General features: G+C 37.2%; 1 protein-coding gene across 3 annotated transcripts in view; it reads left to right on the forward strand.

Moving 5' to 3' along the window:
- DENND1B (DENN domain containing 1B) overlaps positions 1 to 16950 on the forward strand; it is a 213453-nt gene that overhangs the window by 114261 nt on the left and 82242 nt on the right. For all 3 annotated transcript variants that reach the window (XR_013975047.1, XM_080917652.1, XM_080917653.1), the window contains 2 exons: positions 972 to 1073; positions 12379 to 12504. Coding sequence is in view for 2 of the 3 variants with exons in the window: in XM_080917652.1 (XP_080773778.1) it covers positions 972 to 1073; positions 12379 to 12504 (228 nt within the window). In the remaining variant the exon portion in view is untranslated. The remainder of the gene's footprint in view (positions 1 to 971; positions 1074 to 12378; positions 12505 to 16950) is intronic.

Genomic DNA, 16950 nt, shown 5'->3' on the forward strand with positions numbered 1-16950 from the left:
GAGGGTCTCTGTGAGTTCAAGATTGGTCTGGTCTACATAGTATTCCAGGACAGCCAGGGCTACATAGACCTCCTTTGTTTTCCCTCTCTCTAGCAAAAAATAATGGTGCACTTAACTGAAAGTACCAAGTGCCTTATGTATAAGGACACTTAAAAGTGCTGTATTGGAATTATTTATTACCCTTCATCAGTAAGCCTCCGTGCCTGTGGAATTGTAGGCTTGTGGTTGCACTCCATTCCTTGAGTGCATCAGTCACCTCTGAGAGTATGGTGATAGTACATTCAGTAATTTAAGCAGACATGTGAAACAGAGGTTTTCAAACAACATGGAAAGATAGGCCGGTCTGATGGACAGTTAAATTTTACTCTGTACACAGAAATTCATATGAGGGCACGGTTGGGAAGTGACATGGCTGTAGTCTGCCCATTGTGTTCCTGTTGCACTTTTGCCCCTACGCCTTGATGCATATTGGCCAAGCAGTGTAGGAACATATTTATTCACTTGAATGTAGGTCAGTTCTGTAGTCATAGTTATTATAAACATAATGTGATAACATGTAGAGATTTTATATAAATATAAGCCTCCAGTGTCTTTATGCTAAAATAGATTTGAAGCTGGAAACAAATTACCATATCATAGGGTTTACATTCAAATGGTAAATGCCGCAGATTTTATATTTGATATACCTCTGCCTATTCTACAAAATTTTGTTGGGCTAAATCTTTGACAGTTATATTAATTTAATAGTTCTTGAGAAAATTTTCTAGTGTAATTAGTGTAATCTCTTTGATTAATTTATAATCAAATTTTCTTTCTCAGAAAGCAAAGCTGTTTATTATTTTATAATGTCAAATTTTCCTTTTTAATTTTTGCAGGTTGAATGTACCAAGATTTTTTTTTGTTTCCAAACTTATCTTAATTTTGTAAGAAAAATATAATAAGTTTTTTTCATAATTGTGTTTTTTAAACAGAGAGTGAAAAATAAATCATTGGAAGATGTGGTTATGTTAAATGTTGATACAAACACGTTAGAATCACCATTTAATGACTTGAGCAGCCTGCCTACTGATGTGGTAAGTCCAAGGGGTGTCCGTGGTGAGCTGGACCCTCAAAATATAGTTTTTTACCTTCTGTCTGAACCTTTAAAGTCAGTGTATCTGAGGGTTGTAAGTAGGTTCTACTTTTAATATTTTTTTCCTTTTGGCAGTCAAGATGTTAAATGGAATACCATATTCTTTACTGTAAAAATGGGATCATAATTAAAAAGCTAGATGCACTCATTAGGTAGAGTTTCTTTAAACACCAAGTCTCTTCATCTCATCTTAATCATTATATTACAAAGTAGGCATTCTGTCTGCCTAGTGGCATGCCTTGCAAAAGAATGAGAGAGGGTTTGAAGGCAAGAAGAAGAAGGGACCAATTATCGGCTTTTGCTTCCCTGCCACCTGCCAGTGCCTTTCCTTTTAATTAATGATCTGATGGCACTGGTCAATATAATAAGAAATGCTTGTACAGTTGGGGTCAGAAAATTCTGGCTTTGATCTCCCTCAACTTTCTGAAACATTTATTTGTTTTCTCTAAATTATTTCAGTTTTATTTTAATCTTTCCTGTCCTGCTGAGGTCCAGAAGAATGAAAACCTACAGTTCGTCATCTGCTTTGGCAGAGCAAAGAATGCTTACTTAGAATTCTATTTGTAAATTAAACTGCAAGCCCAGTTTGTCATAAAAGACATCTGATCCTTTTGAAATGACGAAAACAGTCTTTTGTCTGTAAAGCTGATAAATTAAGTGCCAGTTCTCTTTGGATCTTTGATCTTGCTGTGTGTGTGTGTGTGTGTGTGTGTGTGTGTGTGTGTGTGTGGTGATTGCGTTTTTAATCGGAAATAGGATATTTTATATTAAACAGTGTAAAATTTCAGCTTTGTTTTTTATGTTCTTTAGTATAGGGCAAAATAGCAAACTAGTGATATTTCTGTGGTTATTCAATGGCTGTCTAAGTATCTTCATAGCATTGCTCTAAGTTTAAAATAACTCACTTCCTTTAAAAAAAAACCCTCAAAAAGCCCATTTTTTTAAAGTTATTATGATTTGAAAATTGGAAGTAAACATTGCTATATTTTTTCTTTATTAAAGAGTTTGAGAAAGTGAATTAAAAATATCCAATTTAACAATAAGAAACAGTTCTTACCTAGCTTGTTCTTATAGCCAGTGATAGAGAAATGGGAATTTAATATCAAAGCAAGATTACTTATGCTTACCAATATCCAAGCCATTCTTTGACCTTTAAGCTCATTAAACTAAACTATGTTCTAACTGTAGTAAAGTCGCTCTGTGTGAACAACCCAAAGTCAGACCAGTGGACTCTGATGCTGCCTTGTTAACCTAATGCCGCCAGATGCTTCATTATAGGTTCTGCAGGCTGTGGAGATGGAGACGCTATGTGGTTAGAAATCCGTCTAGATAGTTTTCACTACACAGTGAAATTATGAAAACAACACTCTGATTTTTCTAAACCTTTTCCTTAAGCTATGCACATTTCCAACTGTTATACTTTAGGAGGAAGGGCTGTTTACTGCAAAGGAGAGAGAGGAACCCAGCCTTTCTCTTCATGATATTAAAATCTGTATAGTGCACTGAGCTCAATCCTGAGACAAGCCTTTGAAGTCTCAGCACAATGGGAATTCCTTTGAACTGAGAAGTACTTCTCTTACATAATTTTTTTGTAATTAAAGTATTGATTTAAATGTATAGGGCTGCTAACCAGCATTCAGATGTACAGATACAAATCTGAGGTTACAACGGAGCCTGTTCGCAGTTTACTTCTTAGCAGCACATTAGCCTGGCTGCCATTGTAAGCCTGAAGGTAAAAGGAGCCTGGCCAGCGAGCCCACGTGAACTGCAGAGATGCTGCCGTCTAATGGCCTCAGACTTGCGGATAGCTGAAGACTTGGCAAATAAAAGGTCTGAGCAAGAACAAGAGCCAGTTATTGGAAATAGAAGGTGTATTAATTAATGTTCTAGTGAATTTCTAAGGTATTTTAGGCTGTTGTTCAAAGCATCTCTAATAAAGTTCTCATTCTCATCAGGTTTTCAGGCTGCCCTGTAGAGCTCTGGAGGAAACACAAAGTATTACAACAGTTTAAAACGGCAAATGTTTTAAGTAGGATCTGATAAAATCCTGAATGTGTTGATTTACATTAGTAAATACTTTTGAAACCTGAAAGGTATTAGTATTGGCATTGTTTGATTAGTTAATAAGTTAACTGAAATTTAAAAGGAGGTCCTTTTAAAGTCACCCACCAAAGCATTTAAATTATGCTTACAGGCTGGGCGACTGTGTGTGCATGTGCACTCCATTACTGTGGCACATGGACCGGTGGCCAAGGCTGCTCAGAGGTCAGTGGTCACAGTTGTCCTGAATTACTAGCCCTTTTCTCCTGTGGACCCTCTGGTGTGTTGCATGCTGTAATCTTCTTAATGGCTTCATTCCAATATTCACACATAATATTTTAGATTTATTGACTGTTAGAAATACTACCACGCCAGTAGCACTTCCGCTGCTCTTAAGGTATTTAAAATTGGAAAAATAAATCAGGGCAAGCTTCAGGAATCCTTTGTTTTCCTTTTGGGAGGGGGAAAAAACTTTCTTCCTGTTTTCTGACAAGAACAGTTGTTTTTTGATTCCATCATTTCACTATAGATTTGGATCATCAAAAAGAAAAAAAAAAAAAAAAGTGAAGTCAAATGTTTTATTGTGGATGTTAAGGTTATTATTTCACAGAAAACCTTTTTTGAGATGTGACACATTGAAACACGCTCTTGTAGCTTGTTTATGAATATACTGTGACTTTATTCTAATAATATTGCATGTAGACATTTTCAAACATATGTAGTTGGAGTATTTGAAAAAGAAAGGTAAACTTTAGGGCTAAGTAACCATCAATCAAAGTTAGTGTTGTTGTAGTGTGTTTATGAGAGTGGGAAGAAAGGCTCAATTATATATAACAGGGGACATTTCAAATGAGTTCATTTAATTTCAGAAAACGAACTATTGACATTTCTCATTTCATATATTTATAAACAAACTTAGTTTAATTATGTAGCTGTTTAAAATTTTATGTTTCTTAGTTTTAGTGTTCATCTTAATTTTTGTCATTTATATTTTATAATAATTTGGAAAATGTTACTACTATTCATAAAGTAAGAATGTAACCTATTTACTTGCTGGAAAATCAGGCTGGTAATTAGAATTATAGTATGATTTAAGAAATGTTCTCACAGGAATGCTAAGATCAGCAATTACAAACTAAGTTCTAGAGATGAAACCTGCTGAGAAGTGACAGCTGACAGAGCCTTAATGTCATAACTGTCTTTAGATGGCTTTAATTCATTAAAGAGCATGTTCTCATTTTAGGTAAGAAAATTGAGGCATAGTTAGTATACTGTTAATAGCTAGCGCTTTAGTGGATAAGGCTGGTCCTTTTATCTGTGTCGCAAAGAGTAGTTTTCTCACAGTACATGTCAGGCACATCTGAGGGAAGAGTAGCTTGTTCACAATTTCATTCAAAAGCAGCTTGCCATTGTGAAAGGAATCAGAGCTTGATATATTTGGTTTAAAAATTTTTCAGCACCATTTTTAGGGTATTTTCATCTTGCAACTAGTGTCACTGGAAAATATTTTTTATGACAGGGATTTATAAAAGTATCTACTGCATTTAAATGTTACTATGTGTAATAATCAGTATAATTAAAATCACAAACATCAGACATCCACTGTGTATCCTTCTAACTTAGGGGCTGTTATATTAAATAGCTGTGTTTGGTATAACACCTTTTGAATTACTGAACTATGAGGAAGTGCTTCTTATCAATGGTCTTACGTAAGATCTCACTCTTGTTACACATATGTTTTAGAATATCTTTTGAAGGAATGTGCTAATGATTGTATTGTGATATGAAAAAGGAATGGCATAATGTTCCAGTTACCAACAAAAATCATAAGGAACCTGAAGAACTAGAGAACCCTGGAGAGACAGACATTATGTTAAATTTTTTGAGTTTAAGAGAGTTTGTTTGGGAATCAGTTTAGAAAAGAATTGGCTATTTCAGAAGTGTTTAGAATTAACTTAAAATTGGAAAAGATATAAAGTCTCTTATGGTCATGAATATTCTCAATATATGTTTAATTCATTGCCTGGATCCTCTAACATGAAGTCTTTAACAAGTTAAATGTCACAGTTATGTCGTGAGGAAGAGCCGGTCCTTGGGAGTATGGTATCCTTTCTAGGTTTGTCACAGCTCTGCTCTAACCCTGAGAGCATTGAATGGTCAGTGAAGTCTCTACAAAGCTTGTGCTTGTCTCCTGGAAAGATAATAGAACTTTCCTCAAGTTATAACATAACATGGAGAAAATAATGCATAGAACAGATTTAATAAACCTGACTTTAGTTTGCCCCTGAGGAAGGATATGCATCCTCAGGTGCCAGGACACAGGCACCAGCTACCCGCCTCAGCCAGACCAGCTTTTACATTGTGCTGTAGTTAGTAAGCATCAGATGAGTGATTACTGATAAGAAATCCAATTACACTGTCTACATTTCTTGACACAGAAGTTTGCTTTTAAAAATCTCAGTGTCGTTATTATCTAGAATATTATATAAGAATACTTTCATTTGCTTTCCATAATGGAAAAAAAGAAAGCAATCCAGAATGTATTTTTTTCCTATACTAAAGCATATAATTTTGTTTTTATTTTATTTCTTGCAGACTTGAAAAGCCCCCAATATGAAGGCTTTTTAATTGTGAAAACTTATATTTTCTTGCTTGTGATCATTTTAAATGAAGAGATTTATTTTGTTTGCAAGTAGATAAATTATTACAGATATCACTATTTCTCTACTCTTTTTTTTCTTGTATAGTTTAAATGTACAGAGCTGAAATAGAAGAAGAGTACAGGGAAAAATAGAAACACACCTTCAGTCTTCAGTGTGCTTGTGACTCTTTCAAGGATCTTTGTTTCCTCTCAGCTGAGTAAGAGCTTTAGTAAATCTTGTCTTTGTATGTCTCTTGCTTGTCATTTATGAAGTTAATTTGGTGTTTGCTACCTTTAGAGTCCATAAGTGCTCATGGATCCCATGGACTTGTCCAGCCTTTCATTTGGAAGGGTGTCTGTCGTCCCTGTGCCCCGCCCCCATTGCTCTCCATGCTGTATTCGTGACATGCTTCTCTGCTTTCTTACTGTTAATTAAGGGGGGCAACGGAGTCGCAAACTTTTGTTTTTGTCTTTCAAAGTCTTCTCCCTTTTAGTCTAGTCCTGTGAAGCCTTGACTCCCCATACTGAAGACAGTGTTGTGGTGTGTAATCCTGAGCAAACACACACGTCCGTGGAACTTGTAAACTTCTCGTATTGTAGTGACTTGGTAAACTTTGAAATGTGTTATGATACTGATGCTCCTCATAGATGCTCTGCATGAGAGAACTAGAGTTATGGTGAAATTATCTCTGGAACAGTCTGTTTCATTTACTTCACTTTGAGACATTCATTGGCTCAGCATTTCTTTATCAAGCACCTACTGTGTACTCATATCCTATTGAGAGCTGATAAGATAGTGGTAATAAGAAAGGACACGCCAGTTTAAAGGCGCTTCACTGTGACAGTGGCTCATCTAGTTTTAGAGATGTAAACAGATGTTATACAGAACAGGTGCAGTTCTGAGATTGACATGCAGTTGTAGCTCATTGAGACATGGAGAATAGACCTGTTCTAGGCTTAGATGCTGGGAAAATAAATTAAGCGTTAGCTTTTATGGTCCCTGAAGGAATTGCCTTTCATAGTAATGTACAGGGTTTTGAGAGCTCAGTGTTCTTCTCTGGCTTAATATGACTATTTCCTCATGGCCTGGCTGGTAACTGATGATGTGTCAGTTCATTTAATGCTAAATTTCTGGTTCACCAGTATGAGAAACTGCAGAAGCAGAGTTTGGTCTATGCTCTTATCTCATATGATGGGCATTCTATTGTATAGCCCTGTTTCAACTTTAAGTAGAAAATCAATTAGGGTACAAGTTAAAATGTAGCAGAGAAAATTCATCAGTCTTGATCAAAATATTTTTTATCCAATACTAAATTGTCATACCTGAAAACATATATAGAAATAACATTATACAGACTAAGAAGGTTATATTTATGAATATGCAGGTGTATATACATATGCTTATAACAACTATTAATGAAAAAGGAGACCATGGATTTGAAGGAGAGCAAGGAAGAGTATTTGGGAGGGTTTGAAGAGGGAAAGGGCATACCAATAAATTATGTTATACCCAAAATAAAAAAGCAATCACTTACAAAATATTAAAAATATATTTATCATAATAATTGAAAGGAACATCGTTCTGAGCTGTGAGGCAACTTCCATCTTTAAGACACAGCATCCCCTCTAGGGTTAAGGTATCTGAGCCACGATTTGTTTTCTGTTTTGCTTCAGAAGAAATGAGAAAAGCAGACAAGGTATGTCCACCCCAGTTCATGTTCCAATTGCTTGGTCCTATAGTAAGTAGGACCTACAGCAAGTCACAAGGGAAATCTCTAGGTTATCCATACTTTGTTCAGACTCAGGATGTCCATTACAAACGACAGGGAAAATGGATGGTTGTCCTCTGGCAGCTCTCATCTCTACAGCCAGGAAGCTGAAGCGAAGATAATTTTGGCCAAGTTTAGATGCCATTTTTATCAGCACAAAAACATAATATGCCTTTTATAGCACAGTAAACTCACTCTTTTCCATACCAGTGGATGATATATAAGTCAAAGAATTACTCTTTAAAAAAATTATTGTTATGTGCATGTGCATATTTTTGAATATATAAATACAACCAATTGGGTCTATATAGTGTTACTGTATGTGTATGTTTCCAGGGATGATCACTTGGAATTGAGTCATTAACTATACTCTTCCTACTCTTAGACTTTATTAATCACCTGGCGATCTTTATCTAGGGTTGGGACTTTGGGTTTCCTCTGTCTATGCTTTCCTGTCTGTTGAGGTAACCTTTATTCGGCTCCTGTTTAGGCGGCCATGTTGGCGAGACTTTATAGCTATACCTTCTTACGCTTGTAGGAGTCACAGCCTCAGCAAACCCTTCTTAGGGCCCTCAGCCCCTTCTTAGGCTATGATTCCGGAGCCTTAGGTGCGGTGTTGTCTTGTAGATGTGTCCGTGGGACTGGGCTCCACGACGCTGCATGGGCTCGCTCAGCAGTGCTTTTCTGTAATGGTCTGCATTTGTTGCAAAGAGAAGTTTCCTTGTTGAGGGGTGAAGATAACATTTATTAACAAAACTTATAGTTTAGGTATTTAGCTACAGAATATAGACGGGTATTTAGCTGTTTTAATGAAATGCTACTTTTATATCCATGACTATCTCTAGGTAGTTAGCCAAGGTTTGCAAGCCATTATTGGCTCCTTGGGGTTATGCCATGCTGACCATCGTTGTGGCCGAATATCTTCATCCTTGCTCCTTACCATGATTCTGAAATTAGAATGTCTAGGTAAAGAAGTCAGTTTTCTGTATCAGAATGATGCTATAGAAGTGAAGAGAAACCCCACAGACATGCCTGTGCAGTGTCTTATAGACTTACTGACTCTTTGCAAGACTGTGGAGCACATGGTCCCACACTCTGTTTGCACCATTTGCGCTGTTTACTTGTGGACTTCTGTCTTTTTCTTCAGTCACTTCATTGCTAAGAGGGACAACGTGGACAGTTGGTGTCAATATTATTGATCTTGCTGCAAACCCCTACCGCTAAAATCCTGCTTCTAATGCTAGGAATGGTTGCTTTGACACTAAAATTCTTCTTATATGAAGGGCATCAAACATTTAAGATGAGAAATAAAATAGTTATTTCTAAAGGTTTTATTTTTCATTCAATATTTTTGACCTATAAATATCTAACTAGACTGAAAATATATTTATAGGTAGAAAAGTATCTAAAGTAAAGTAAGTATAATAAAAGTTGTAATATAATCTTTAACAAGTGAAGGTTCAGTATAGCCACTTTCCTAAGGAAAAAATGACTCGTGACTTTTCAGTTTAATAGGATTTTTGGTAGTGTCATGACCGTAGTTCTAAATATTTTTCTAAATTCAGAGTTATATTTTAATAAAGTTTTCCAGTTACTTAGGAAGATGTACATTTATTTCATTCCTAAAGCTAGAAGCTTGGAACTAAAGTAGAAAATGCTATTTCCCAGAGCACATGTTACAAAGGGTTCAGAAGAGACACGATCAGATTATAGATTATAAACTGCCAAAAGCTAATTAGCACCAAAGGGCAACAGTAACCAGTGTTGATTTACTACAGTGATCTAAAGGGCAGTGAACACAGCAAGGCTCAACACAGTCAGTTTATATTGGATTAATTCACTTCTTTCTAAAATGGATTTTTTAAACCAATCTTATTTTGATAGACTACCAAGTATCTGCATCCACACATAAAAATCTTGAATTCACCTGTCCCTCTGCTTCTTGGAACTGCTTAGACCTAGTGATAGTTGTGGCCGTCTAGAACAAGCAAAGAAAAAGTCTTAGTGACGTACTTGAAATAATATAGAAATAAACAGAGAAGATTAGTTTGTTTCTTGCTGGGAAATTTTAACCCTTACACACTTAGATTAGATAGGATGGCCGCTTACTATAGCACTAGCCAAGAGAAACACGAAGAGCCACACAGCACATCACAAGTTCTCTAGAAAGCTCATTTAGAAATTCAAAGAATAGGTGAAATTGATTTAATGGTGTATTTTATTTAACTCCATGCTCAAAATACTGTTTCAAAAATATATTGAACATAAAATGTGTTGTGAGGTTATCTTGTTTGCAGAATATTCTTGATGTGGGGTCTTCTTTATTGCTGGAGAAGATATGGGCTTGGGTAGGGACATTTATTGGCTCAAGTGACTGATGGCTGCCAGTTTGGGAAGCACAGTTATAGAACAGAGACTTCCTTCTCATTTTTTTTAGTTCCTGTATACTGGATGTCTCCACAGAACTCCTAAGCATGCACCAGGTGACTGGCTGTAGAAATGAAGGCAGTGTCCTCTTTTCATTGGGAAGAGCTTAGCGTTGTGACAAATTCTCCTGGAGAGTTGGGCGGCAGTTGTATAGCCAAACACAGAGAGGAACAGCTGGTAAGGATGATGCTTGCACTTCCTGAGAGTGCGTGCTGACTCTCCAGCGGTACTGTTTCCTTGTCTTGTGAGGAACTGAAATGTCTAGTAGACTGAAAAATATACATCAGGGAACTTAGTTTTTTAAAGATAGAAGGGATGGCTTTTGTAAGTAGGTAGTTTCCCCCCCCCCCTTTTTTTGTAGAAAAGATGTTAAAAACCAACTGTTCATTTAGCTTTCTTAATATTCTTAACCACTGGAAATATCTTTCTTGTATCATAATTTTTATGGGAAGAATAATTATTGAATTAGTATTTTGATAGTTGTCTATTTTTTTTAAATATAGAAAAAACATTTCAAAGCTGACTAAAGGTCTGTAAGTCATTTTGAAATGTGTTTGAACTGCATTATTGTTTGAATATGTGGATTACCTAAACTGAGGTTAGATTTTAAAATAAAAGCTTTCTGTGAAATGAATCAGGTTTAGCACTTTGTGACTAAATGAATTAGGCTCTAAACTTTCATCTGAATCTGTGGAGCTTGGATATAAACTGAAAAGATCACAGCTATGGGGAAAAGACCCGTTCCACAAAGGCCTTTCTGCATAGATTATGAATACCATAACTCAATAATTTTTCAAAACTATAGTTATAATTGGACCCAATGGGGGTCTGTTTCTTTGATGAGATCACAGTAACGGTGACTTTACACTGGAAAATGTCACTACTGTGAAGGTTTATCACCTGTAGAGCTGGTCTTTCCTCTGATGCTGTGTTCATTTCTCATTAGCATTATTCAAAGTTTAGTTGTTAATTAGGTTCACACTTCAATTATAATCAGAATATCCTGAGTAGTCTGGACTACTTGAACAATGAAATAAAACGTTCCCCTTTGCATGTATGGAAAGGATACATGATGTTATTGTGTTACCTGGGAGTCTATGCAGATAATTTGCTGTTGAGGGAGCAGTACAGTTTAAAATGTAACTAAATTTATTTTTATTTATATAAGAAAATAGACTTGTGATGCAACTTCACATTTTTAATTTTTTTTATTAATTACTTTATTTATTTACATCCCAAATTCTGCCCCCCTTCTCGGTCCCCCTCACAGAGTTCTTTCCCCCATTCCTACTTTCCTTGACCTCTGAGTTGGTGGGCCCACATTTTTCTATTTAAAACATTGATAAGGAATGCATATGGAATTTGGTGCTTTTAAGAGCAGAGACTGTAGTTTTCTATTTTGATTGACATTAGTTAATGAAATGAATAGAAAGACGTTAACATTGTGTGAGATCACTGAAAGTCAGTCCACGAGGGTGGCTGCATTTCTAACGTGCATAGCACTTGAAATTAGAAGATAAAACTAGCAGAAAATATTGTAATAATTCAACAGTTTTTCAGTGTTTGCAGATTCCCAGATAAAATATCTCTGTTTTCAAAACATTAGTATTTTGTTCTGGTCACTGATTAATGTGGCAATGATACAGAACTCCAGTCTAGCATGTGGTAATTGGGAACAGTGGACACTGAACTTGTATCACAGCTTTACCCCAGAGTAGCCACATTGTGAAAACAAAGTGGTTCCTATCATTTGCCCCAAGTTTTGTTCATTTCTAAATGAGAGCATGAATGTTTTTCTTAGAAAAATGTGACGAAATTTAAATGAGACAGTGTATAATACTTACATTACAGTTTTCCACTCATGGTCTCAATAAGTTTATCTCTTCTCTCTTTTCTTCTGTTAATGGTAAAAATTGAAAATTACTTATACAAATGATGCCTCCAAACTGAAAATAAAATTGTAAATGATCTTGAAGGACTCATAACAAATAACAATGCACAACAGAAATGAACACTCCTGAACCAGCTTTATCTACAAACAAGTAGACACACGTTATAATTGCTAAAAATCTGCAGAAAAGTGCCTCACAAGCAGTTTACTGTAAATAATTAAAGCTTATTTATGTCAAGAGGCCTTGGGAGAAAAAAGAGAGCATAAACCAATTTGCATTAGCACATTGCTATCCTCTCCTGCTCTTGTTTCAATTAACAGAGCAGCAGGTGCTCGTGCAGCTAAAAAGATAAGCTATCTAGGAGGAGGATGGATTTTGGCTGACCTGCAGACATTGAGCTTTGCCTGCTGATTGGGTTCGTACCTCGCTGTACCAATTTCTGAGGTGTTAATTTAACTATTCCTCTCTGCCATGCAGGTCTCGGCCTTGAAAAATAAGCTGAAGAAGCAGTCCACAGCTACGGGAGATGGAGTGGCTCGGGCCTTCCTGAGGGCTCAGGCAGCTTTGTTTGGCTCCTACAGAGATGCTCTGAGATACAAGCCTGTAAGCAATCCTCTCATCACTGATCTGACTGCTTTCCCACAGGCCCTAGAATGAGGCAAGAAGAAGGAAACATCTTAACATCACACCCGAAGGAATCTTCATGACTCTCCGTTAAAACTCAAACATGTGCTTCCAAGATGATTGTTGCAACCATCAGCTTCTGCTTTAGCTCTTTTCATTATTTGCTAACATTCCCTGTGATCGCTGGCCTGTCGCCAACTTAGACTTCTGCAAGTGGAATTTGAGTGAATTGACAGATTATGTTCAAATACTTAAAATCACTTACCTGGTCTTCTTAAAATCACCATGAAACTCAACAGTTAGTAGAACTTAATAGCTTAATTAGGGCAAGGACAAAGTGGAAAGTAAGAAAAATTAGCACTTTTAACGTGGCGATAGTTGAGTATTTGTCTTCCGGGTTCATAACATTTTCTGAAGTGGCCTTGCCTCTTTAGATATCTTGTCACATCTTACTTTTTATTTTAATTCCCTAAAAACACTAAATTATATCTGAGAGTCTAGCTGGCCTGGAGTGGTACAAGTCAAGTATATCTGCTTCTCTCTCATGACTGCTGGACTGATTCTCCGGCACTCTTCCAATGAAAACATACCTTCTAAATACCATCAGTATTTAGATAAATTTCCTTTGTTTTCTCTTTTTGAGGAGTAACTTTTGCTATTTTCAGGAATCGTGTTTATTAAGGAAAACAATTTTTTATTAAAAATAAAATACATCATTAAATATTAGTAACTATTCTGTTGCTGTAAGAAAACACTGAGTCAGAAGCAAATTATAAAAGAAATCATTTAATTTGGCTTATGCTTTTAGAGTTCATGATGCTCGAGCACAGAAACAGCGTTGAGCCCACATTTGATAAGCCCACCTCCATAAGACCAAGAGAGCAGTAGGGATAAGATGAGTCCTTTGCAGTTTCAGAGCCCTGCCCAGTGACACATCTTTTCCAGCACAATTTAAAAGTCCAAAGTCTCTTCTGAGAACCAAGGGACTCTCCTCATTTGAACCCACCATAAAATAAAAAATCATATTATTTACTTCCAATATACAATGGCACAAAATGTCTTTTCATTCCAAAAGGAAGGACTTTGGACATAGTAATAGCTTGGGGTTTCCAACAAAAACCCCTTTTACAGCTTCATGCATTGGCCTCTCAAGACCTCTATTCAGGGACTCCTGTGCAACATGCCTGGCCTTGGTGGCTCTTCTTAATCGTGGAGGAAGATTCTATAACCCCTTTACTCGTGTATTTTTCATAATTCTGAAGCCCAGAACCATGTGGTGGACACTCTAAGTTTGACTCCCACTTGGGTTGAAACCTGACACCCTTTAGTCACATCAATAGCTTCTTTAAGTTTATTTTTAGGAGCAGCAAATCTGGCCTTTTCTTTACACAAACTAGAAACATAGTTGGGTGGATGGGGTCTTAGCCTGAGTTTACTACTTCCTTTATTCCCATTCAGACCAGGCCTCTTTTCAGGCTTCTTAGTCTTTCCGGCACAGGCCTGGGCTCCACTTGTTTAACATGTATATCTTCTATTTCTGTTGTTCCACTTGTTCTTTTTCATTGTGTACCTGTATAAGTGTGACTAGTAATAGCTGTTGATAAGGTAGGCATTGAGATTTCAGAAGACTCATGCAATCCCCCATGTTCCCCACCCCACCGCTCCACTTTCTGCCGTGGGCCAAGATGAGTCCATAGTAGTCTGTCCTAAATATTAGTCTGTCTTGCAATCACCTCTACCAAAGAAATCATTACTTTTCAGTTTAGTCACAGGTAAATTATTAGGACAAGGACAGAAAGCAGTCACGTTCTTTGCCAAAATATCACAAGAACAGTCTCTAGCCCAATTGCTAATTGCGTTCCTCTAAGATCTCTTGAGTCGAGCCTCCATAGACCACATTGCTCTCAGTGTTCCTTTCTTCCTAGCCCCCCACTAGGATGTCCTGTTACAACATTTAACCACTTCCCTAGTGCAAGTCTCAGTCTGCCACGTCACTCAAAAAACAGCATTGTTAGGTCTTGATCGCAATATCTCCCTGAGACCAACCTCTGTCCTAATTTTTTATTGCTGTGCCAAAAACACCACTACCAAGGTAACTTTTAAAAAAATCACTTAATTTTGCCTAAATTTTCAGAGGATTAGAGTCCATGGTAGTGTAATGAAGGAATAGCTGAAAGCTCACATCTTGATATACAACAACAAGAGACATAGACAGACAGATGACAGATACACACACACACACACACACACACACACGGAGAGGGGGGTGGGGAATTACATGATTTTTTTTTTTAAACTTTAAAGGCTGTCTACAGTTATACACCTCCCCCAACAATGCTATACATCTCAATCCTTCCCAAACAATTCCACCAACTGGGGAAACAAGAATTCAAGTATGTGAGTGTCTAGGATCATTCACATTCAAACCACCACAGATAGTATCTTAAATATTACCCAGTACATAATTCATTAAAAGTGTTTGGTTGTTTATTTCAGAACTTATTTGATCATTTTTATATTTGACCTACATCTTTGATATATTTTTGTTAGGCATAAAATAAAGAAGAACCAAGTATAGCAGTTATAATTATTTGATGGTCTTATCTCTTTTTATAAATATATTTTGGTGTCCCCAGTCCAATAGAACAGCTGTGAAGGGAGAACTAGTTAACAAGCTTTGAGTATGGATTCTTTGACTAGAACATTGCTTTAAGATTTTCTGACTGAAGCCAGGTAGGGTGGTATTCTCCTGTAATCCCAGCCCTAGGGAGGCAGAGGCAGGAGCATCACCACTAGTTTGAGGCAAGCCTGGTCTACTCAGTTCCAGACTAGCATCCAGGACTACATGGCAAGACACTATCTCAAAAGGTTCATGGGGTGTTTACTTACACGCTAGTTAATTTTGTCAACTTGACCAGATTTTCAAATGGCTCATGAGCCATACTTTTTTTGTGTATTTGTGGGAACCTTTCCTGAAGGGATTAACTGAGGGGGAAGAACTATTCTGAAAGTGGTTAGCACTATCTGGTGGGCTGCCATCCAGTCTGAAGGAAAAAGGAAAAAGCCAGCTGATCACTAGCCTTTGGTTTCTCTTCTAGCTAACCTGCTGTATTGAGAGTATTCAGTCTTTCACATCTGCACACATGAATTCTTAGTGATTTTGACTGCATAAGATCTGTACATGATTAAGCCCGCCAGAATACCAGCACAAATAGGGTAGGATTTTATGAAGTTCCATCCAGATCTGAGAAGCTGTTGATACTTGATGGCTTCCAGAGGAGGGAAAATACATTTTCTTCAGGGATGGGACCTCGGAGAGATTATATATTCTCTAATAGTTGGGCCTGCATCCATCCATTTGTATGCTAGCAGCATTATATATTCTCTGTGGGTTGGTTTGGGGAAGGAGGGAGGGCAAAGACTACTCAGGATAAAATAGACCTGCGGCTCTGCATATACTGGTAGTACTAAGTGGACTAGGTGGGTAGAGACTACCCAAGCTACTACAATAGGTAGACCTGCATCCACACAAGCACTGGCAGTAGGATAATAAAGTGGGGTCACTGCTGGGATGTATCTGACCATATCCATTCTGATCCTTAGAAGGGGTTTTTAGTCAGAACGAGGACAGATTTGGAGCTGTGAGTTTGAGAAGTCCTTCAGTACTATAGACAGAGTTTAATGGCTCATTCTAGAGGGAGTTCAGAAGACCAGAACTGCATAACAGAAATGCATATGGTAAAGGCCAGGCCTTGGATATTTTGAAGGGGAAAGGGTACTTTATTGGGAATTGTGTAATAGGCAATTCATGTTGTATCCTGACAGGGAACCTGGCTTATTTCACTAATGACCCAAGAATTTGAATATGACTGAGTCCAAAATATTGTCATCTCCCGATTTGGAATAAAAGTGTTTGCTGTGTGCAGTTGTATATTTAACACACTTTATAGGGACTCAAGAGATTGCCTTGAGACATAAAGAAGACTTTGGCCTTCTGGACAAAGTTACAACTGACAAAAGGGAGACTTTTGAAGTTGGATTGTGTGAGATGCAGTGAGCCTAATAGGGGTAGGTAGATTGTTACTGTTTGAACCTTAAGTATCTCTCCCAGGCTGTTTGACCACCTGCTCTCTGGCTTGTGGGGGTGTATCATGATATGAGTCTGAAAACTTGAGGAGGACCAAACTAAAAGAAATAGATCCTTTGGAGACAGACATTTTCAGTTGTTAAAATCTTGGCAAAGCACAGGTTGAGTTGGTGTATTAATTTCTGGCCTGACTTTCTCTGCCCCTGTTCCTGCCCCTTCTCTCCCTCTGTCTCTCTTTCATTAATGAATTTTTTTTCATATGATATATTCTGATTACACTTTCTCCTTTCCCAGCCCCCTCAGATTCTCTCCACCTATCCAATTCTTAATCCTTTCTT

Source organism: Micromys minutus, assembly GCF_963924665.1.
Source record: "Micromys minutus genome assembly, chromosome: 6".
Classification (NCBI taxonomy): Eukaryota; Metazoa; Chordata; class Mammalia; order Rodentia; family Muridae; genus Micromys; species Micromys minutus.